General features: G+C 47.3%; 1 protein-coding gene across 1 annotated transcript in view; it reads left to right on the forward strand.

Moving 5' to 3' along the window:
• Positions 1–24348, forward strand: part of NPLOC4 (NPL4 homolog, ubiquitin recognition factor) — a 56625-nt gene that overhangs the window by 11105 nt on the left and 21172 nt on the right. The window contains exons 3-12 of the mRNA XM_007185858.2: positions 310–422; positions 5126–5302; positions 7461–7509; positions 8240–8334; positions 10860–10983; positions 12980–13159; positions 16309–16395; positions 18341–18412; positions 18832–18958; positions 23590–23750. Of these exons, the coding sequence (XP_007185920.1) occupies positions 310–422; positions 5126–5302; positions 7461–7509; positions 8240–8334; positions 10860–10983; positions 12980–13159; positions 16309–16395; positions 18341–18412; positions 18832–18958; positions 23590–23750 (1185 nt within the window). The remainder of the gene's footprint in view (positions 1–309; positions 423–5125; positions 5303–7460; positions 7510–8239; positions 8335–10859; positions 10984–12979; positions 13160–16308; positions 16396–18340; positions 18413–18831; positions 18959–23589; positions 23751–24348) is intronic.

Here is a 24348-nt window from a genome sequence, read left to right on the forward strand (position 1 = left end):
TTTCAGTTATTGTGTTTTTCAGTTGTAGAATTTTTGTTTGATTCTATTTTATCATTTCTGTTTCTCTGCCAAGATTCCCTGTCTCTTCTTTGTTTAACTCTACTCTGATGACCCTAAAAGTCAAGCTCCAGATCTGACCCCTCTCTTGGCCCCAGACTCAAATTTCCTCACGAGAGAGCAAAATAACAAGAGAAATTTGGTTAATGAGGAGCAGTTTCTAAACTCACTAGTAATGTCTGATGTATATGTGGTCAGAGTAGTGAGACTTCAATATTTTATTAAATCTCTGTTGTTTGGGTCTTGTTTTAGGTCGCAAAGGAGTTTGGCTTCCAAAATAACGGCTTCTCAGTTTACATCAATAGAAACAAGACTGGAGAAATAACAGCGTCATCTAACAAATCCCTCAACCTGCTGAAGATCAAGTGAGTGCCCGAGGGGAGAAGGTGGGGAGTGGGGAGGGCATGCTGGCACCAGTTACCCGCCTGAGGCCGCTCAGTTCTCACCTTTTTCCTTCTCATGCTACTGTGATTACGGTCCCGAACGCAGACCAAAGTGCAGGTGACTGTGCTTCTTGCCAGGTGTTTGGCAGCCACACTGAATCTGCAGTTACTGTTGAGCCGGTTTGATTGACTTGCGGAATTCGGGGATGTATGTCACAGAGAAGGAGTTATGGTCCTGGGTTGTGTGTGCACCTGCACACTCAGCTGCTTCACTGCGGAGAAGGACCTTGAATGTAGCTCTGTGCGTTCGTTCTGCCTCGGGACCTGCTTGGTAGGTTGGGGGGGCTGGCAGTACAGTGGCCTGTTGCCCACGCTGTATTTCTTGCTGGCAGGACACCCTGGAGTGCCTTAGAATTGATGGGTAATGTCAGAAGGAGTTTCTAGGGTGCAGAGACCTCTTCCTGCAGCCCACTGCTTGTTTTTCTAGTTTTATGGGAGCACAGCCACATTCATTCGTTTATGTGTTTTCACGCTACAAGGGCAGGGCTGAGTGATTGTGACAGAGACTGTATGGTCTGCAAAGCCGAAAATGTTTACTGTTTGGCCGTTTACAGAAGAGGTTTGCTGACTCCTGTCTGAACTGCCTGGGCACACCTCACGTATCAGTGAGCAGAACCCTTCAAGTCATCTTTATCCTCAGACAGAGGGCAAGGAATTCTCCCATCGGGGCTACAGGCAGCCTGGCTGCTGTAGCCACTGGCTGAGGGTTGGGCTGGGCTTTGCTGGCACTTGGCTGTGTGCCTTTTACCAGTCAGAATAATAGGCTATTTTGGCAGTTTGTGTGGTCATTTTTAGATTCACAACTAGTATATCTAGGGGGGAGAAATACAATTTTAGCATTAATTTATTTGTTCTTCAAAAAATACTCGCTCGGGGACTTCCCTGGTGGCACAGTGGCTAAGACTCCGTGCTCCCAATGCAGGGGGCCGGGGTTCGATCCCTGGCCAGGGAACTAGATCCCACATGCATGCTGCAACTAAGAGTTCACATGACACAACTAAGGAGCCCACATGCAGCAACTAAGACCCGGCACAACCAAATAAATAAATAAATATTTACCAAAAAAAAAAAAAAAATACTCGCTCGGCACCTGCTCTTTGCCTGCTGCTGTGATGATGTAAAGCCTTTCCCTGTTTACGTTCGTTTCCAGTGGGTGAGGGTCATCTTTCCTCCCAGCTTGCAAAGGGTTTTCGCATCTTGAGAATCACTTCCTATGGGCGTTACTCGGGTTTGGACTCACACCCAACACTCACTGGCTGTGTGCCTGGGAAGTCACCTAACCTCACTGGGCCCCATCACCCTTGTCTGCAAGGGGGTGGCGATGCCTCTTCCACATGGTTGTCCGGTGCCTGCACGTGACGAGCACTGCAGGGGTGGCAGCTGTGTGTCTAAGCTATTCTGATGACTGGATGCCAGAAACGGGGGCTGCAGAGTGAAACACCCTGTCTACCTGAGGTGTGGTCACAGCTGGATGGCATGTCTTTCTGGATTATCCTAGAGCATGTCTTTCCAGTGATAGTTATGATGCTTGTTGAGCAACACAAGCCCAAACTTGAGAACCTCGTCCTGTCACCACTCGAGAGTTATCTGACCATGTCTGTAAGAGTGTGGTCACCCTGAGCTCCTTGTGGGTTTCACTCCACTGCCTCTGCTTCCATTGTCGCCGTTCAGCTGGCTGTTACAATTCTCTTGTTCATTTGTAGGTTCTTTTTTTCCCCTCTGGCTGCTTTTAAGGTCTTCTGTTTGTCTTGGGGTCCTGCGGTTTCTGTTTGACCTGTCCAGGTGTGGATTCCTAGTTGGTTGGTTGGTTGGTTTAATGCTACCTGATGTAAAATGTGTTTCCTGTATCTGCAGGTTAGGTCTAGAAAATTCTTGGCCATTATCTCTTTATTTTTTAAAAGATATTTTATTTATTTTTGTATTTTGTTTATTTATTTATTTGGCTGTGTCAGGTCTTAGCTGCGACACAGGGGATCTTCACTGCAGCACACAGGCTTCTCTCTCTAGTTGTGGCACGCAAGCTCAGTAGTTGCGGTGCATGGGCTCTAGAGCACGTCGGCTTATTAGTTGCCCCGCAGCATGTGGGATCTTAGTTCCCCAACCACGGATCGAACCTGCGTCCCCTGTATTGGGAGGTGGATTCTTAACCACTGGACCACCAGGAAAGTCCACATTATATCTAAATATTACCTCTCCCCCATTCTCTCTATTATATTGGTGATTACATTTTTTACTTTTTTCTATTTAATTCTGTTTGATTCCTTTCAGCCCTGGCTGTTAGGTCATGTGCTCACAGGGGCTCCTTCCCAGCTCCTGCTGTGCTCTCACACTGACCCCCAGGCTTCCAGTGAAGACTGCTGGGTTCCCTGGTGGCTCTGCCTTGGCCTGTCACACACCTGATGCTTCCCTCTCGGGTCTTGAGGTGTCTGGGGTCTATCTCCCCCAAGTGAATTCAGGGTTTGTGAGGATCCTGTCACACTGTTGCTGTTGTCTAGCCTGTCCCTAAGCGGGGGATTTGGGAAGAGCTGCTGAGTCTGCAGCCCCTCCGCCCACTCTCTGAGCCCCTGGTCATTGCGGATAGTCTCTTGTTGCTTGTACTCTTTTTGTTCCGTTTCCAGCTAACATTCTATACGTAAGTTTATATTCTTTGTCTTGAATTCCACACCTGAAGTCCTTGGCTGTCTAAATCTGTTGATTGTTGTCTGCCCTCTCTTGCTCATGGTGGCTTGTTTCTCTTGTATATTTGGTGACCTTTTTTTGAGAGCTTATATTTGGCCAATCTTGGTCTTAGGGGGCCCTGAAAGATCTGGGGTTGGTGGCTTTTCTACGGAGAAGCCATTTGCTTCTGTCGGCACAAGGGGGCGTCATGGGCCCAGCACTTGAGTTAATTTCTGTCTTTGGTTTCCTGAACCAAGAAGCATCCCTGATTCTACCCCGGACACATGGCAGAGCAGGCCTTTGGTTACAGACTTCTCAGCAGTGACTTTTTCCCCTACAGCATATATAGTGGATGGAGGCAGACAGGATTCCTCCTTGGTTCCTGTTTTCAGCTGGTGGGTTTTTCCCAGCGGTCAAGACATCCTTTAGACATCTGGCTTTGTGTGGCGTTTCAAGTTCAGCAGCTCTCTTTGGGCAGGCAGGCTCAAGGCCTCGTCTCTCGTGGCCCAGACAATGGCTATAAGCCAAGCTCAGGGTTCCCATAATGGGCTGGCCGGAGGTTCCTTCACTATTCTTATTTGAGCTGCTGTGGGTTTTTGGACCCTTGGGGAAACTCCTTTCTTTAGAGCTCCACAGCGCATTTTAGAGGATATTTGTTAAAACTGAGTAGCATTTGAGCCATGTATCCTGAAGCTGGAGGGTGTTTAGGAATATCTCATTTGCTGTTAGAAACAAATCTTCAATTACAAGTTGGTGATTTTATCACCCTAAATTATGGGAGGGAAAAGAGGGGCGAGCAGACCCGTTGAAGAGCTGCAGCCCAGCCTCCTGCCGTCCCAGCTGTGGCGCCTGCTCCTATTCTCTCCGTTTGTTGGTTGGGGACTGCAGGCAGTTCTTTCAGTCTTTCTTCCTGTGTGTGCATCTTGTTGAGAGCAGTGAAATACTTGCCTGGTGGTGGTGCTACAGCTTTTCCTCCTGGACTGGTGTTGAACATGCTGAGTGTCTCGGGACCCGCAGCGCTCCCGGGTGGGGACTTGTTCACCCATACCTGCGGGGTGGCAGTCAGGCTCTGGTGAAGTCAGCGGCGGGTCTGACGGTGGAAGGACGCTGTTCACGTTGAAAATGATCGAAAACCAAATATTGTCCTTTGCACTGTGAATCATGGCAGCCTTTGTGGAAAGCAGTACGTCAGCGGCTTTAGGAACAAACAAAACTCCTGAAGTCTAACGGGCCCTCTCCCGGAAATCCGCCCTATGGCTGGGAGACCGTGCAGCTGCCTGTCTCTGGGCGTTTCCGCAGTGGGGCCCTTGGTGGCAGGTCCCACAGGGAGCCATGTCCGTCATGCAGGGAGCAGCAAAGCGTATTGTGAGGCAACTTCACTGCGGAACGTTGATCAGACGTAGACCATGTTTGGAGGGATTATGAGAGAACAGCAAATGCAGAAAGTGTGTCTCTTATCATCTCAGGTTTGTATATCAGTGACATGTGTTATGTACACATGTATTTGTGAATGTAGAGAAAGCAGTGGAAGGATATGTCCCAAGCAAGTAAATGGGGGGCAGCTGAAGAGAAGGCCAAGGAACGAATGAGGGCAAGTGGGAGCTAAGCAGAGAAGGAGGAGGGAGGGGGCCGTGCAGCTCCAGTGTCAGCTGTGATTTTGTGTCTTCTTTGTGGAATCAGGTGCGTGTATGCATGTGCAGCATAGATTGCGCAGTGTGGTTGTAGGGAAGTTATGTTACAGTCCAGAGAGCCTGCTGCTGACCTTCATAAGGGGAAGAGGCATAGGGGAGGTGGGAAAAGAGAACTCTGGTCTCTTAAAATGGGAAGCCTCATTGTTTAGGCCTGCAGGGTGGTTGATGTTGCTGTTTGCAGGTGTCAGAGGTTCTCACACCTGAGTTGATCTTCTGTGCAGCTCAGGCTGTGAAGAAAGGAAGGCGGCCTCTACTTAACATATGTCATTTGAACAGGCATGGAGATTTGTTGTTCCTGTTTCCCTCGAGCCTTGCTGGACCGTCGTCTGAGATGGAGACATCGGCTCCACTGGGGTTAAAGGCCTCTGGTGCTCCCAGCGTGGTGGAAGATGAGATCGACCAGTACCTCAGCAGGCAGGACGGGAAGATCTACAGGAGCCGTGACCCACAGCTGTAAGTGCCTGCGGGGCCACAGTGTCAGTGAAGTGAAATGTCTGTAACGGGTCCTGATAAAGAAATGTAAGTTTTGAGTTAGACCATCTATTTTCAGATTACATCTCACTTCAAGTTACTCTGTGAGCTTTTTCTCATTGTTTGAATCTCAGAGTATGCTCCACGTGTACTTTATTATTATTATTTTTTAAAATACACTGTGATTGTCTTTTTTTAAAATTAATTAATCAATTTTTACTTTTGGCTGCGTTGGGTCTTCGTTGCTGCATGTGGGCTTTCTCTAGTTGTGACGAGCGGGGGCTCCTCTTTGTTGCCGTGCGCAGGCTTCTCACTGCAGTGGCCTCTCTTGTTGCGGAGCACAGGCTCTAGGTGCACGGGCTTCAGTAATTGTGGCACGCGGGCTCAGTAGTTGTGGCTCGCGGGCTCTAGAGCACAGGTTCAGTAGTTGTGGCGTCAGGGCTTAGTTGCTTCGTGGCATCCCGGACCAGGGCTCGAACCTGTGTCCCTTGCACTGGCAGGTGGGTTCTTAACCACTGCACCACCAGGGAAGCCCCACATGTAGTTTAAAATTTTCTAAGTGTTGACAACTAAGAGTTCTAAGAAGTCCTCACCGTGGTGTGCCCCTGAGACACCTGAATGCATGTGCAGAGTGGGCTTTAGCAAGTGTGACAGGGTGGAGGGGGTGGTACCTGGGCACCTGCTGGTGTAGGTCCTTGTTCACGTTGTCTCATTTAATTTTAGTGGAGGAATCTCAACCTTCCATATTCAGTACACTCTTTCCGTTCTTCTAGGGAACACTTCATTTGCTGAAGGTGCTGCTCCTTCTTTGAATATTCACTTTTCACCAAGGATTGTATAAAATGCTTATGCTTGTGTACATTTGTTTATTTTAGATTTTTTGCAGTTCTTTTTAAGGAGACTATTTAGAAACATCTGAGTTCACACTCAATGATGTAAAATTGTCTGAGCGAAAATTGTCTCTTCAGTGGAGTCTTTGTAACTGCATCACCCTGTAAGCAAGACATTGAGATATTGGGATTCCACATGCTGCATTAGTGACTTGTATGTCTCAGATCAAAGGGCCCCAGATGGTGCTGAGCTGCAGTTGGCGTGGAGCTACTCTGTGGCCGTGGCCATCAACTGGCTCTCTGCCCCCATTTGTGTTCCCCCCAGGGACCCAGTGCCGCTCCTACCCCGATCCGTGTTTGTGAGGCCTCATTAGGAATCTTTTTGAGTGTGCATGTGCCTGTGCATGCATCACCTGCAAGAGTCTGCCTGTTGGGAGACTCAGGCCCTTTCTGCTCTGAGATATAGAATGCGATGCACCTAGGAGTTCCGACCCCATGTGGACAGTGCTGTGACTGAGCCTGTTGGCGCCCGAACGCATCTCCACCGTCCTACTGTGTGCAGACTGAAACCCACAGAGCCAAGCGTTCTTTTCCTGCTTTTTTCCAAAATATGCATGAAGTGGGTGTTTTCCACACTTTAGCTATTTATGTACCATTCTCAGGGTTTTTGCCATGTCCATGTACCAACTTTCTTAGTATTTACCAAACATTTTTATTTAAATTGACTTTAAATCCATTCACTTTTGCTTTTAGTTTGTGTTAATATCCATGAAATCAGTTAATAGCCATGAAATCACAGGTTTGGTGTGCTGGTCGGTATTTTCTAATACACACCAAAATATTAAACCATTAAAAACTGTTCACTTGGGGCTTCCCTGGTGGCACAGTGGTTGAGAATCTGCCTGCCAATGCAGGGGACACGGGTTCGAGCCCTGGTCTGGGAAGATCCCACATGCCGCGGAGCAACTAGACCCATGAGCCACAACTACTGAGCCTGTGCGTCTGGAGCCTGTGCTCCGCAACAAGAGAGGCCGCGACAGTGAGAGGCCCGCACACCACGATGAAGAGTGGCCCCCGCTCGCCGCAACTAGAGGAAGCCCTTGCACAGAAATGAAGACCCAACACAGCCAAAATAAATAAATAGCGTTCCCTTTAAAAAAAAAAAAAACCACATACCATTTCAGATAATTTTATGTGGATGGGGAAGTACGTTATTAGGTATGATGTGCCTTTTAAGTATCAGCATGCAGGGAGGCAGCAGCAGAAGAGCAGCATGCTGACGCCGTGCGTTTCTCTTCCCTGTGCTCTAGGTGCCGACATGGGCCTCTGGGGAAGTGCGTGCACTGCGTTCCTCTAGAGGTGAGAGTCCGAGTAGAGTGAGTTCCCAGAGCCGTCTTGACACTTCCCCTAAGTCCCTGGGCTGGGTCGGAGTAGTTCAAGGAACTTAACCTATTTATTGCCCTGGGCCTCGTATTCCCACTAGTGCAGGCTACACTGAGAGGACGAGCCTTTATTTATGGGAGTGACCTTCTGGGTGGATTATGAATGGCTGGGGCATGGGTATTGCTGTGATAAAGGGGCAGCGTTTACACTGGGCTCCCTGGACAGTCCTTTTAAAACCTGACACAAAGCCGGGCCTGGCGGTTTTCGTGCTCATCGTTTTGATTTACTCTACCCTGAATCTCACGTCTCCTCTACTGATTTGTCGTGGTGAGATTGAGAGTTACCATGATAGTGCCGACTGGTGACTGGTTAACACTGAATTTACGGCAGGAAGGCCAACCTGGTTTTCTTCATGAGGCTCCTCTTGCTTCATCGTGTGGCTTTTTTGTGTGTGTGTGTGCAAAATTTACCTGATATTTATTTGACTTAGAGCATTTTGTGTTTAATAGAGATTCATTTCAATCTTGAAAAGATAACTGGTACACAGAGAAGAACTTGGTTTTGACTTAGAACGATAGTGAGGACCCATCGCCAGTTCTCCCTCACTGCCTGCCCGCCCGCCTCGGGGCTTGGTGGGTGGAGGCTGCGACCGAGACCGCGACCCCAGCGGCGAGTGCATGACTGTGTTGACTGTGTGTTTTGGCAGCCTTTCGACGAGGACTACCTAAATCACCTGGAGCCTCCCGTGAAGCACATGTCCTTCCACGCCTACATCCGGAAGCTGACTGGAGGGGCCGACAAGTAAGCAGCCTGAATGCAGGGGGCGGCACCCATGTGGCTTTGGGGCGCAGAGTTCATTTTCTGTCTCTGGCACGTGTTGCATAAAGCCCCTGGGCATATGAGTGAGAAAAGTAAAGATCAAAGTCTGGGTATGAAGTGTTTGTATTCGTGAATCTTGTCCTTATTCTAAAAGAGAAACAAGTGGGGGGAGACTCTGGTGCCTGCTGTAATCCACAGTGCCCAGAGCATGGGCAGAGGCCAAGCGGGCAGAGGCCAGGCTGTGGAGGTCCGGGGGCACCCCGCTGACCTTCCCTCGGGTATGCAGTACCCTGGCAACTTACTTGTTTCTGAACCTGGATGAGATAAGGCGTGATGGTGGCCTGTCCTGTGTCTGTGGAGTCTGCCCTTTGCCCTGGAGGCTGCCTCTTTATCAGCTCAATTTCATAGCTGTAGTGGGGCTGAGGCAGTGGCGCTGTCCATGGCTTGGCCTCTGGTGCCTCAGCATTGCTGTCTGCAGGCTTGGCCAGACGGGCAGCGTGGGTGGGGTTGGGCAATGGGGGCAGCTGTCCCTTGGCTCTTAGAGAGCACGCTGTGACAGTGGCAAGCTGAGAGCAGTTTGATTTCTTTTAAACTATGTCAGGTACTTGCCTGTGCAACCCCCTTCTGTTGATATGCTTACCTCACCAGAAAGTAACAGACTTCTTACTGTGATTTTATGATTCCTATCCGTGCAGGGAGAGGAGACGGTGGCTGAACCTGAGTCAGCAACGTTTTGTGAAGAATGTCATGTTGGCCTGCTCGTAGTTTTTCTCTGACAACCCACTGACATCCTAAAATGACTTTTTTTTTTTTTTTTTTATAGCTACTTTATTTATTTATTTATTTATTTTTGGCTGTGTTGGGTCTTCGGTTCGTGCGAGGGCTTTCTCTGGTTACGGCAAGTGGGGGCCACTCTTCATCGCGGTGCGGGGACCGCTCTTCATCGCGGTGCGCGGGCCTTTCACTATCGCGGCCCCTCCCGTTGCGGGGCTCAGGCTCCAGACGCGCAGGCTCAGTAGTTGTGGCTCACGGGCCCAGCTGCTCCGTGGCATGTGGGATCTTCCCAGACCAGGGCTCGAACCCGTGTCCCCTGCATTAGCAGGCAGATTCTCAACCACTGCGCCACCAGGGAAGCCCGTAAAATGACTTTTAAAACAAGTTAGACCAGGAAAAAAAAAAATCCCACCAGAAGCCCATTTTTGCCCATCTGTGGGGTAAGCTCTGGAGCTGTCTTGACCAGAGCATGAGTGTGCTGGGACCTGTCTGCCTTTTGTCAGTCTAGGTCAAGGGCTCACTTGTTGCTGTTGTTAACATGCAGCCTAGGTGGCAATCATTGCTTCCCAGGTGCCATCGTTCCAGCATGCTGCTGGCTTGTGAGGACAGGACTGATCACTGGACCATTTGTGAATGGGAAAGTGGCAGAGGGTAAAGTCACTTGTGCAGACTCACCCAAAGTTCACAGTGGGGCCCAGGACATCCTCACTGACCAAAAGCAGAGTGAAGATATCTTTGTTATGTATCCTAATCAGGTTTTTTCTATGAATAAGAATTTTATACAGAAGTCTAAGTACTAGACTCATAAATGTTTCTGATAAATTGATGGAACTTAAAAAGAACTTCATTTTCTGTCAGTGGCATAGGTTAGATCTAGATATTTAGCAGTACTCTTGAAAATCTTATGTGGTACATATATACAATGGAATATTACTCAGCCATAGAAAGGAACGGAATTGGGTCATTTGTAGAGATGTGGATGGACCTTAAAGTGTCATACAGAGTGAAGTAAGCCAGAAAGAGAAAAACAAATATCATATATTAACGCATATATGTGGAATCTAGAAAAATGGTACAGATGAACCTATTTGCAGGGCAGGAATAGAGACGTAGACGTAGAGAACAGACATGTGGACACGGGGGGACGGGGAGTGTGGGACAAATTGGGAGATTAGTTTTGACATAAATACACTACCACGTGTAAAATAGATAGCTAGTGGGAACCTGCCGTATAGCACAGGGAGCTCAGCTCAGTTCTCTGTGATGACCTAGATGGGTGGAATGGGGGTGTGGGAGGGAGGTCCAAGAGGGAGGGGATATAGGTATACATATACATATATGTGTGGTATATATATGTATACATATATATGTATACATATATATATACACACATTGACTTCATTGTACAGCAGAAACTAACACAACATTGTAAAGCAACTATACTCCAATTAAAAAAAAAAGTAAAAAAAAAAAAGATGTTAGTGATAGTGAAAATTAAAACTGTTTTTATCAGAAAATAGTTCTGTATTCCTGTACAGTCTGGTGTACAGGACAGAAGCTACAACTCCATTAGAATAAGTTTTAGCACATTTTCCCTGCTGTGGATACCACGTGCTTAGCTCCTGAGAACTCCCTTCAGGAAGTGTGAGATACCTGACATTTTATTTCCAGCTTCCTGCTACACTTTTCACCATTGTAATGTTTAATTAATTAAGTTGCCTTTTCTTTTTCAGGGGGAAATTTGTTGCCCTGGAGAACATCAGTTGCAAGATTAAATCAGGGTGTGAGGGACACCTTCCGTGGCCTAATGGCATCTGTACTAAGTGCCAGCCAAGTGCCATCACGCTGAATAGACAGGTGAGAAGTTCGCTGTATCCATCTAGACGCAGAAAGCAGTAGATTTGTGTTCATGACTGAGGAGTGAAAATGTCTGGAAAAGCCCCTCCTTGGAAAGGAGCTGCCGGTAGCAGTGTGAGTTACATGGGGCAGAGTCTTGGGTATTTTGGGGCTGATTGATTGACCCTTTTATGGAAATCATACACTGAGGACATTATTTGTAAGATCTCTAGCTCTTTCAAGCATAGAGGGGAGCCTTCAGTTTTCTGTTTTGTTGGCTTGTGTGGAGGCAGAATTTTCTTGGTGACTGTTTAAAATGCTCAGTGGTTGTGACTTTACCTTTTAAGAAACTGTGGCTCTGGAAGTTGGTAGTTGAACAGAACTGCCCTGGGACCAGCTCAGGGCATCTGTCCAGGCCAGGTTAAGAAGGGAGCTGGGCTCAGGAAGGAGTGAAAAAAGAATCAGGGAAAACTGTGTGCAGTTATTCTGGCTTTTTCCACTCTTACTGTCCAGCCCTCCAAGAATAGCCCTCCTCATCTTTCCCCTGCCGCTGCCAGCCCGTGTTTCTTAGCTCCTTAGAATTCCACGCCTCCTTAACTGTTTGAGAACCTTTCTTCCCTTTCTTTCTCTCCTTCCCTCCATCCCTCCCTCCCTCTCATTCTCTTCCTTCCTTCCTTCCTTCCTTCCTTCCTTCCTCCCTTCCTTCCTCCCTCCCTCCCTTCCTTCCTTCCTTCCTGTTTATTTTGTCTGCATTGGGTCTTCGTTGCTGTGCACGGGCTTTCTCTAGTTGCGGCCAGTGGGGGCTACTCTTCGTTGCCGTATGTGGGCTTCTCATTGCGGTGGCTTCTCTTGTTGCGGAGCACGGGCTCTAGGCACGCGGGCTTCAGTAGTTGCAGCACGTGGGCTTCAGTAGTTGTGGTCCTTGGGCTCTAGGCTGCGCGGGCTCAGTAGTTGTGGCGCACGGGCTTAGTTGCTCCGTGGCATGTGGGATCTTCCTGGACCAGAGATTGAACCCCTGTCCCCTGCATTGGCAGGTGGATTCTTAACCACTGCACCATCAGGGAACTCCCCTCCATTTTAAAAAAAATTTTGTTTTTATTTTTTTTGGCCGCGCTGTGCAGCATGCAGGATCTCAGTTCCCCAACTAGGATCGAACCCTCGCTCCCTGCAGTGCAAGCGCGGAGTCTTAACCGCTGGACCGCCAGGGAATTCCCCTTCTCTCTTTCTTTCTGTCTTAATTTCTTTTTGAAAACTTTTTTTGACCTAGAGATTGTGAAAACCTGCATTTTAGGCAAAATCCCAGTAAGATTAATTTGAATTAATTTAATGAGAGTCCCACCCCCCTACCCCTCCCACCCACTAGAACCTGAAGTGGTCTTAAGGGCATACATAGCACATTCTTTTTTTCTTATTTTGGCTGCCCCGTGTGGCATGCAGGATCTTAGTTCTCCAACCAGGAATTGAACCTGTGCCCACTGAATTGGGAGCGCAGAGTCTTAACCACTGGACCGCCAAGGAAGTCCCGAGAGTACATTCTATTTATTTATTTATTTATTTATCTATCTATCTATTGATGGATTGATTGATTGATTGGCTGTGTCAGGTCTTCGTTGCTGTGCGCAGGCTTTCTCTCGTTGCAGAGAATGGGGACTACTCTTCATTGAGGTGCGCGGGCTTCTCGTTGCGGTGGCTTCTCTTGTTGTGGAGCACGGGCTCTAGGCACGTGGGCTTCAGTAGTTGTGGTGCACGGGCTTAAGTTGGTCCGCGGCATGTGGGACCTTCCCTGACCAGGGCTCGAAGCCATGTCCCCTGCATTGGCAGGCGGATTCGTAACCACTGTGCCGTCAGGGAAGCCCCGAGAGTACATTCTTAAAGTGTGTGTGTGTGTGTGTGTGTGTGTGTGTCTGTGTTTTAAAAAGCTAGGTAAAAGATACTTGTGAACGGTTTGTGATAAAATAGTAACTTATTTATTTTTGATGGAGTGTTTTAATTTAGCCCATTGTTGTTAACTCTACAGAAATACAGACATGTGGACAACATCATGTTTGAGAATCATACAGTTGCTGACCGCTTCCTTGACTTCTGGAGGAAGACAGGGAACCAGCACTTCGGGTACTTGTATGGACGGTACACAGAGCACAAAGACATTCCTCTTGGTATCAGGGCTGAAGTGGCTGCGATTTATGAACCTCCTCAGGTAGATGTGAACAGGATTTGCAGTCTACGGGTCCCTGTATTGCTTTGTTTTGAAGGCTGTATGGGAGCCCTTTTCAGGTTGCATGCTGCTTCTCTTACTGTATCATTTGCCCAGTCTATCTCTTTCTCTATACACACACACACACAGTATTTATTTTCTGAATTATTGGAGAGTAAGATCATGGCCCCTAAATATTTCAGTGTATATTTCCAAAGAATAAGGACACGTTCTCATATAACAAGTACATTGAGCAACTTAAGTAAATTGAACTTCGATACAATATTTGTATCTAATCTGCCGTCTTATTCAACTTTTGTCAGTTCCCCCAAAAGTGTCATACAGTTGCCCTCTCTCTTCTGCTTCTGTATCTCCTCTGTCTATGCCTACAATCAGCTGTCCCAGGATTTATGGAATTAGAGTCACAAAATTACTCAAGTTCTTTATCTTATGCCACACATGTAACTGTCTTAATAACAATATCAAAATTACCACCAGTGTAGGACTGAAAACAGTTGAAGATTATTTTGGTGGGAGGGGAGGGCCCCTAGGGTATATCCCACTAGGGACCAGCAGTTGGTTACTGTGTTTTAAAGTCACTTGGAAGATCTTCCCTGTATGATTACATCACCAATGAGTTACACATTTATGTTCATTTGTTTTATTTTCAGTATTTAGGGATTGGTTTAATGTATATATTTTTTATTTATTTATTTTAAAAATAGATTTATTTATTTATTTATTTATTTTTGGCTGCGTTGGGTCTTCGTTGCTGCCCGCTGGCTTTCTCTAGTTGCAGTGAGCGGGGGCTGCCCTTTGTTGCGATGCGTGGGCTTCTCACTGCGGTGGCCTCTCTTGTTGCGGAGCATGGGCTCTAGGCGTGCGGGCTTCAATAGTTGTGGCGTGTGGGCTCAGTAGTTGTGGCTCGTGGGCTCTAGAGCGCAGGCTAAGTAGTTGTGGCACACAGGCTTAGTTGCTCCGTGGCATGTGGGATCTTCCCGGACCAGGGCTCGAACCTGTGTCCCCTGCATTGGCAGGTGGATTCTTAACCACTGTGCCACCAGGGAAGCCCGTATATATTTTTTAATTTGTACAATTATGTAAAATGTTTATATGGTTGTATAGTATATATTATATAAAATATTTATTTTGTTTTATTGTATATAAGTTTACTACAAAAGTGAAGATTGGAACCGTATTGCATCCTGGTTCATGATGTGCTGAGGTAGTCGGGGGAGGGTCTTGTGCCTGCAGGTGACTGTGTGATGTATAAACACAAAAACGTGGTGCACTGAGGCATGGCCAGAGGGGTGAATGGAACATAGTAAATGTTAGTGGCTGAATTAGGTGGTGGGATATCATTGTTCACTGTAAATTCTTTAACCTTTGCTGTATGTCTGAAATTTTTTATTTAAAAAAATGTTGGAAAAGTAAAAAAAATTTGCACATTTGCAAAGTGAGATCCACAAACAACGTCTTCCCCTTTATCTAATTTCCTCCCTCTCCTACAGGTAGCCCCCACTTTAAGCAGTTTTTGGCTTAGATCTCTAAAGTTTGATTTTTTTAGTATAAGCAGATACACAGATATTTCACAGTATCCCCTCCTTTGTCTCTGGGTGGGCACCACGCCAGACACAAGTGTGTCACCTGTGCCGTGTTCTGGAGATCTCACCGTGACTGGTCTACTTTTTAAATAAACCAGGGTCTGAAACTGCAGGCCTTGTGGCCACTGGTTGTTGGGCAGGTGCGTGGCTCCTGCACAGATGCCGTTTCTTCCCTGGCTGTGTTTATACAGATTGTGTGTTGTCTGCTCCCTTGGATATTCTCATTATTTACTGAGAGCTACAGATGAAATGTTTGACCAGGCCTTTTGTGATGGTTCACTTCCAGGGAGACATGAGATGGCAGTAGATGCTCACCCAGAGACTCTGCTTGTCTGACCCTTTGGGCACTGAGTGTGCTCTGTCAGCGGGAGCTGCTTTTGGAAGCACAAGACGTTCCAATTCAGTTTTGAGGAGGGTCCTTTCATGAAGCATTTCAACAGTTCTGTTAAGAGTATGATTGAACAAAAATTAGAACAGAAGCCTCTGGTGTCCAGACTACTAACAACATCATCAGAGCTCCCAAATTGGGGATCTTGGAGGTTGAAACACTTGACCTCTAATAACCTCCAGCTCATTAGAAGTTGAAGCTTATGCTGCTACATGTCATGAAACAAAATCCTTAGGTTTGTTCTGAGTTTGTGCTTTGACCTGTGCTCTGGAGGTATTAATGATCTCCATATGGGTCATACCCAGCAACATAAAGTTCTTTTGTTGTTTTGCCAGGATTTGACTAATTTGCAAGGATATACCCAATTAATATAGCTCAATTTGGAATTACCTTCACTTTCATATTCTATAGCCAGGTCTTCTGCTCGGTACGATGCTTAGCGTTATGAGCTGCATTTCAGTGCAGATTAAAGATTTCAGCAAGCTTTGTCCACTGCAGGAAGTGGGATCCTGTGGCCGGTGTAGGTTGCATGTGAGCCAGCCCAAGCCCCCCGCCACTGCCCCAAGCTGAGGGCTCTGCCCACCGGTCAGCAGGTTACCTATTTCAGGTGTCCTATCCTTGGCTTAGGGTGTGTGTATCTGTTGTCCTCTCTCACTCTGCCTTGCCTGTGAAGCTAAGCACTGTCCCTGCAGGAGCTGCATACGAATTTTCCAAGGCTGTTTTCTGGGAACGAACGTTACCTTACAGCTCTAATCTTACCTAATCTAGCCAAGCCTATTTGGAGTGAAAACTATTTATCCAAGAGAGTTTTGAAACTAACTTCTATTCCCAACGAAGGAACCTTAAGGTGTAGAGAGCCTTCCCTAGTCCTAAACAACCACGTTTCATGCGGAGCTGCTAACTTGAACCAGCCTGAATATCGCCTCTTCATGTTCTCTGAATCTTGATTAAAAGCAAAGCACAGCCCTAGAAGGGAAGAGCCTGGAGGGCTTGGCCTGTGTTATCTGGTTGAGCTTTTCCTGCTGCCTTAACTCTCCTTTTTGGCAAGGGGGAGACCGGTGCTCCTTTGTGACACCTGAGCCAGAAATGGAACAGAGCTGCTGTGCTGCTTCTCTGAACCCCTCCTCTAAATCCATCTTCTCTCTTTAATACCCCCACAGATTGGTACACAGAATAGCTTGGAGCTTCTTGAAGACCCAAAGGCTGAGGTGGTTGATGAAATTGCTGCCAAACTTGGCCTGAGGAAGGTACTGAAGTATTCTGTTGGCCTTGAGGGGGGGCCCCGGCTCTGTGTTGGGGATGTCTAGGTGGGTGGTATGGCCAGGCCTGCTCTGGGACTGAACTCCCAACTGCACAAGGTCAGGTGCAGGCCTGGCACATTTTGAAACCTCGCTTGTGTTTATTGGGCACCCAAAAAAGGATCCCAGTGCAGGGACTGTTATATTTAAATCCGCCAGACATACTTCTTAAGGATTGCCTCAAAGTGGGGGAGGAAAGAAGCAGCAGGAGCAAGACCCCTACTTCCTGCCGGAGGGGACCTTGACGCCAGGCTCTTAAGGCACATCCTCCTAGGTGTGAGCTCTCCCTTCGCGCGTCTGTTTGCGCTCATCGTTTTCTGTCCCCCACACTTGGAGCTTCTGGTGGTCCCTCTTCAATCCTCATTGAACCTCCTGTTTATAATTGAGGCATCTGAGCGTGTAAGCCTGCTTAGTTTTCCTGGGCAGTTAGAAGACAGAGGAGAATTTTCTTTTTGAGTCTGATTATCTGGTTTATCTCACATCTTTGGTTAAGTTCCCAGGAACTATAAAGATGGCGTTTTATAGATAATGTTGAACTGTGAATTTGAACACATCTTAGGAATTCACTCTTAATAGCTATGTAAGTTTTATCCTTTATTTCCTAATCAATTTAGACAATGAGAAATAAACTCCCTACAGATAAACAGGGAAGACTGGAAATGTGCCTTATAACCCAGGAATGCTATGGAACAAAGTCACTGTATCGTTTTAAGAACAAAAAAGTCTTGTTGTTTCTAACAAGGGGTCAGCATCATGATTTAGGGGCATATTTTGGTTTAAATTCTGGAAGTTTCTCTTGTTCAAAAGAAAAATCAGTGTAATTTTTTTTACCTATGTTTGTTATAAACGTTTGGTCATGATAGTCATAATTAGAAGATCTTGAAGTTACTTAAATGCCTTTCTCCAAACACTGGTTCCTTAGCCCTAATTTAGCTTGATTTTGGTTCTGCTTTATTTACTGCTGAGTTACATTTATCCTTTTAAGTCTCATTTTCTCCATTGCCATCCTCCTCGGGGGGTTTTGGGCATTTTTAAAGAAAATGAAAGTCTCCAGATTTGCCTGGTCGTGTCTGCAGGAGATGGAATTGAAGAGTTTCATGTCAGGGTTGTGCTAGAGAGGGTCACAAGCAGCAGATCACTTCTCCGAAGGACAGTAGGTGTGTGCCTGGATTCCAGCCCCGCTCTTAGACCTCCCAGCCAGGTTCTGGTTCAGGAATGGTAATCAGCTCTGAGGTTCGTGGGCACAGGAAGGCCAGGGATCACAGAGCACACAGACAGGCACTGTTGCTGTAGCAGGACGTGCCAGGGAGGCCGACCCTGCCCCAAGCCCTGGGACTGGCGTTTCAGATCCCTGTACCCTCAGATGCTTCCCTTAGCGCCACACCGGAGCTCAGAGGAGCAGCTGTGCGAAGTCTCTGTTCTATCATTCTTTTTTATGTTACGTGCATTCTCTGGGGAGTATGTTTTCCTGTCTTACAGAGAAAGCCCTAGCATCTGAAGTGGCATTGTCTTATTTGCTTGCTCGTTATCTGTCTTCCTCTCTGGAGTGTAAATTCCCTTTTCACTGACGTTCTGTTAATTTTATCCACCCAGAGGTCCCCTGCACGTAGCATAGTGCAGGGCACAGAGGTGGTGCTGAGAAGACTTTTTCTAACAAATAAATGAGATGTGCTCGTTTGCCCTCATCTCCACCCGGCAGCACCAGGGGGAGGACGGCCAGTGTCAGCCGAGTAGAGTTTGAGAGCCCTGGTGTGGACAGTGGCTTAGCTGAGGAGCTGACTCACCTAGAAAGAAAGAACTGGCTTCCAGGAGTCTCCTCTCTGGGCAGAAGCTAGAAGACATTCATCACCTGTTTCAGGGAGAGACTCAGAAGGTATTCTTCTCTTTTATGCAGGTTGGCTGGATATTTACAGACCTTGTCTCGGAAGATACCCGAAAGGGTACAGTTCGATATAGTCGAAATAAGGTGAGATGGGGCAGGGATGCTCGCTTGGCCAGAGCTTGTTATGGACCAGCTCTGGGCTGCACTCTCCAGTGTCTCTGCACAGCTCACCCTGGCTTTTAGACCACGTTATTTTCAACACAGTGTTCTTGATAAATTAAGGCTGGGTCTGTTCATTCTGTCTCGGAGATCAGAGAGACTTTACCTTTATAAACCACTGCTTTTTGGAGGTCAGCCCATGAGGTGGATTGCCTGTGCTTCTGGCGTTACTGGTTACACGTGTTTTTCTGTGAGGAGTTGGTAACAGTCAGGAATTATAGGTACTTGCTTCACCGTAGTTTGTGACGTGTCATAGTTTAGTTCTTAATATTTTCTAAAGAAGAAATAGAAGCATATTTTGACATGATGCTATAAAACTTGGTATGCTGGTTCTCTTTTCTTAGGACACCTATTTCCTGAGTTCAGAAGAATGTATCACTGCAGGAGACTTTCAAAATAAGCATCCCAACATATGTCGACTCTCTCCAGATGGACATTTTGGATCCAAGTTTGTTACTGCAGTGGCTACAGGTATAAATGGGGGCATTTATATTGTAAATATTACTACCTTGTTAATATATTTTGTTCCTCTTTCAGTAGCTTTGCATTCTTAACTTAGTTACAATAGATTTTCTTTCTTTCCTTCTTTTTTTTTTTTTTTTTTTTGGCTGCACCACGCGGCATGTGGGATCTTAGTTCCCTGACCAGGGATTGAACCCATGCCTCCTGCAGTGGAAGTGTGGAGTCTTAACCACTGGACTGCCAGGGAAGTCCCTACAATAGATTTTCTTAATGGGCCTGTGAGACATAAGATTCTTCTTTTTTGGTTTGCGGCAAAAATCTTGAACTACTCAGCATCACACAAAACTACTAGAATTGCGGCCTCAGTGTAGCCCTCCTCTAGTCCATTCTCTTGGCCTCAGTCCAAGTTCACTTGGTTCTGGATCTGAGTTCTGGGCTATCTTTGCCCCTTTCCAGTAACCAAGGATGACTCTGTCTAGCTGTACAGGAGAAGAGTGATTTACTGTTCCTGTTACTTTTTTATTTATGAGTGGGAGTGTCATTTTAAGAAACCATTTCCATAAAGCTTTTTTTGGGAGTGATGAGTGTGTGTGTGTGAGGTGTTGTGCACATCATACTACATGTTATGTACAGCATGAATATATAATAATAAAAGACTGGCCTGTAAAAAAGTGCCACCAAATCTTTTATAACATACTTGAGATGCTGTCCTAGAGAAAAGCCAGGTATAAGACCATATGATTTAAAAGAAGTAGGAATTTGAAACTTGGAGAACCAACTAATAAAAACAATCTCTTTGGTCAGTTTTTTAAAGTAAACACTAACCTCTATCCTGTGAAGAGTTGGGTTCTACCATCACAGAGATGATAATCCAGTTTGTTCATGGTAACCATGCTTCCTCTAGTTCAAAATACCAGTTTACAAACAGCCCAAGCATGTAAGTAACTAGATGCCTTACTAATCCCAGCTGAGCCTGTTACCACTGCCATGGGAAGGGAAACATCTTTCATACTGTCTGAATTTTTAAGATCCATTTGATTTGAGATCCATTTAGAGTGACCAGCACCTTTTTGAAATGAATGTACTTTGGGGGCATGAGAGGCCATGGCTGCATTGTTCACATGTTAGCATAAATTAATGGGGTCAGATGCTTAAGGAAGTGGATGGGAGTTTGGACTGGGATTTGCAGAAGCAGTAATTCTGTAGCATAGAGTCCTTCCACGGGGGCAGATGGGGCAGGGGGCCTGTCGTGATGAGAGCACTCAGGATAGCAGGAGCCAAGGAGGAGAGCAGAGAAGAGACACGTTTTACATAATCAGAATTTTGCCAAGCCAGCTTTCTGTTTGATGAAGGGGAGGAAAGTATTCTCTTTCTACTCCCTGCATCACATAAACCCGTGCCCCCTTCATTTAGGCTGAGATTCTGGGTCCAGGCATTTAGGCTGGTGGTTCTCAAGCCTATCAGACTGGACACCTGCTCTTTAGAACATTTGTGACACCTCTTTACTATCCAGAAAGTAAAATTCATAGATAATATACCTGCCCACACAGCTGATTCTAAAAAAGAAAGCAGAGTGGTAGGCTGACTAAAACATTAAGGAGAAATAATAGTGAAGGAGCATGTAATAAGACAGTACATTCTGCGTGCCAGTGCTTGGGGACTGGTACCTGCTGAGGATAGCACAGTGGAGGAGCCGGAGCTGCCAACCTTGTGGGGCGGGGCCTGCACAGGCATCAGCGACGTGGTTCCTAGACACTCAGCAGCTCTCCACGGAGCTCTGAGCCAAGCAGGGCCCTTCCTCAGCTTATGTGGTATCATGCTTCTAGAGGATTCGCTGTGTGTTAAAGCTGGGCATGTTTGTTTCTGTGGCTGTGTATAAAATACAATTGATTCTAATCCTAGATCATCACAAATAGGGGTTTTGCCTACAGGAGTGTTCGGGGGACATTTCAAGGCCATGTGGGATGTGGAACAGTTCTTTATTGTGTGGGACTCCCCTGAACACAGCAGGATGTCTGGTACCTTTGACTCTAGCCTGCTAAAACTGGCAGCCCCTGCCCCCCCACTGCCCCACTTCGTTGAGACAACCAAAAATCACCTCCACAGATTTCCAGAACTGCTCCTTGTGAGAACTGCTGTTTTAGGCTTCCGTGGGCTCCCATGGTAACCTCACCCCTTTAATTACTGTTTCTGTGGGGAATTATTCAGTGGGCCCAAAGAACTGGTACATGTTTAGAATTATAAATAGTTTCCAACTTGGGGGCTGCCTGTACTTTCAGTTATTGACTCATACCTCTTGTTGGGAATTTGGAAATTATAGATTGTCCTTGGAATTTTTGCCTCCGAAATTGGCACTTTACTAGCGTTTTAGAACTATAAGGCAGAAAATCACTTAACTTACAATAAGATCTGCAGTTAGAGTCCTTTCACATCTGTGCTGATTTGTCCCTCTTGGTAATGCTGTGAGATGCTCAGACTCGTAATTCCTCTCCCTTTCCCAGGGGGCAGCGATGGAAGGTGGTTATCCAAAGTGTCAGAGATCTTCTGACTCCAGACAGATTGTTCTTTTCCTCCGCATCAGTGGTTCTTGACCAGGGACGTGTTGGTACCCTGGGGAGCTGTTTGAAACGCCCTTGCCGAAGTCCCATTCTTAAGACCCTGATGGGACAGGAAGGAGCAGTCCTGTGTGTTTGTGGCCGTCTCCCGGGAGACTGGCTGGTGTGTCCCGGGGTTCGTGGTGCTTCCACGGTCACGCTGCTGTCAGCTCCCTACAGCTGCTGCTGATGCTGCAGGCCCAGGTGCTGGCTGGGGTGTGGGGGCCTTACCATTTGGCCTTGTGTCTGCGGATCCCTTCTAAGAACTTCTCTAGCTTGAAACCTTTAGGGGAAAAGAGTGATGATTACATGTGGGGTTGCCCATGTGCACATGACGGAGCTTGTGGAAGGAGAATCATCACAGAGCCCAAGTTTAAACTCCCTGCCATGATGCTGGTTTCTGTGTCTCGGTCACCTGGCACACTCACACCCATTTCTCAGCTGTGTGTGTTACTTTCTGGGCTGCGTCTCAGACTCAGTAGCAGCTGTCCTTTATCACCGCCCCTTTCCATCACACGGTGGACTTCCTGATGGACTGATTTGGGAAGGGAATGAGAGTTAACTGGCCTGGCCTGCTTCGTCTCTGGGACAGTACCAGGTTTCCAGCAAGGTTCAGAGAACCCCTCAGGACCTGGTTTCTTGCTTTTCCACATGGAAAGGGGAGCTTGCGGTTCCTGTCAGTGACTCTGCCTTTGGAGACTATGCATATGGACTGAGTTTGCTTTTTTTAAGAACCTTCCGTTTTACAAATACTGCTTTCCATTTTTCCCTGGTTCTCACAGGCCAGATCTGTCTCACAACCAGCACAGGTTTACAGGACACACACCAAGGGCGGCTCCTCCATGTTCCCTCCCGACCTTCTCTGCTCCTTGTGAACTGCACACTCATTGTGCTGTGACGTTCATTCCCCAGATTGCACCAGAGGGTCACATGCCCTGTGTTTGCTGCCTTGACCTTAGCGGTCATTGTCCAGGCCCGGCCACCTCCCCCGAGTGTGTGAGTTGAGGGCCAGAGAGAAGATGCTAGGCTTGACTGTCCACCGGGCCTTTGGAGTCCAGCGTGATGCAGCATTTGGAAGCCAGCTGCTGTTGGCCTCTGGTGTGCGGAGTCGAGCAGACACAGGCCCCTGTTTGTCCCTTGGAGGCTGGCTCTGCCCTGTCCTTCACATTTTTGATTGCTTGGCCATCAGATCTGCTTTCTGGTAAATGTTTGAGAGCCAGACAGGTAAAATTTCTGTTCCCTGATCAGTAACTTATTCTGTTTTTGTCAAAGAAACTAAGAGATATTGAAGGTTTTTTTAAATTCTCCAAAGCCATAAAAATGATGGCTGTTATAGTTGTAAGAGTGTAACCCTGATTCTGCAGGAGAGGAAGACGGCTGCATGCTCGGTACTGCCTGACCTCCTGACCCGTTTGGGATGGGTTTTACCCTTGTCCCGAACTGTAAGCCCTACTGTGGGTTTCTTTGGAGCAGGGCCTGAGAGAGGTTAGGGTGGAAGGCGTGGAGGGCAGGGCTCGGTGCAGGGAGAGCAACCTCCTAGGCACTGTGGTGGGGTCCACGCCTCCTTGATGTGCCAGCTGCACAGGTGTCTGAGGTCAGGGCTGCTCTCCATGCTCTGCAGGTACTGACACTGTGCTGGGAAGGGTTTCTGTTTTCTCCCATCCCCTCCCGTTCGTCTCCCTGCATTCACTCAAGAACAGAATTTGCTGGAACATAGGGCTCTGTCTGTTGTTCACATCTCTGTGAAACTAAAAACCAGGAGCCCAAGTATGCTTTTGGGTGGGTGTTGGAGAAGGTTTAACAGTCTTGCTTCCCGCTTCTGAGAGAGCGTGTCGCTGGTGGGGCCTGTTTGAGGAGATGCAGTGGCATCTGCACACCCTGTGTTCAAGGCCTTGTGCCCAAGGCTGTTGTAAAACTGCTGTCAAACATTTTTGATTCTTACCCAAGACACACTCATGAAAGTTGGTTCTGCAGGTCCAAGGTAAAGGATGACACTTGTTTTGAACGTCCTTTGGAGGATTCTCGCTGAAGGTCTCTCTCTTGCAGGTGGCCCCGACAACCAGGTGCACTTTGAAGGGTACCAGGTGTCCAATCAGTGCATGGCGCTGGTCCGAGATGAGTGCCTGCTGCCCTGCAAGGACGCCCCTGAGCTCGGCTACGCCAAGGAGTCCAGCAGCGAGCAGTACGTGCCTGATGTGTTTTATAAGGTAAAAATGCAATGGTACCGAAAGAGAGAAGTGGATAGAGAGCAGCATGGACGCTGACCTGTCCTGGACGTTGCTAATTTTGGTGCATTCTGGCCATGGGAGCTGTTGGTCAGCCGTGGTCGTCTAGAGCCTAGCTTGTGGATAAGGGACTCTGTGGCATTTCCAGGGCTTTTGTTAGCTACTCAGGCAGGCTTCTGTAGTGTTAGGGCTTATAAGCAGAAGTGGGGGTGACACGCACTGGGTTTAGGGGTACATAATAGAAGTGAAACCACTGCAACACAGACCGTTTCAGTTTCTGAAAAGGAGAATTGGTGCCTAACAGGGCCTCAGCAGGAGTGAAGGTTGGAGCTGCTCGGCAGAAGTTAGGCTCTCCTTACGGGACCCAAGTTTAGGTTAACCGCTTAGACGAGCAGTTGTCCATTTCTAAACCTTTGTTTCCTGTGAAAGCTATAAAAACGACTTTTTTGAAAACTGTGATCTGGTTTGAACAAGTCGGAGTTGGGTGCTTCCCTGGGGATTAGCAACACGGCTCCCATCCTCCTCATGGGAGTTGCTCTGGTCACAGGCAGGCACCTTGCCTGTTCCGCATCCTGGGCAG

The sequence above is a fragment of the Balaenoptera acutorostrata genome, chromosome 20 (assembly GCF_949987535.1).
Source record: "Balaenoptera acutorostrata chromosome 20, mBalAcu1.1, whole genome shotgun sequence".
Lineage (NCBI taxonomy): Eukaryota > Metazoa > Chordata > Mammalia > Artiodactyla > Balaenopteridae > Balaenoptera > Balaenoptera acutorostrata.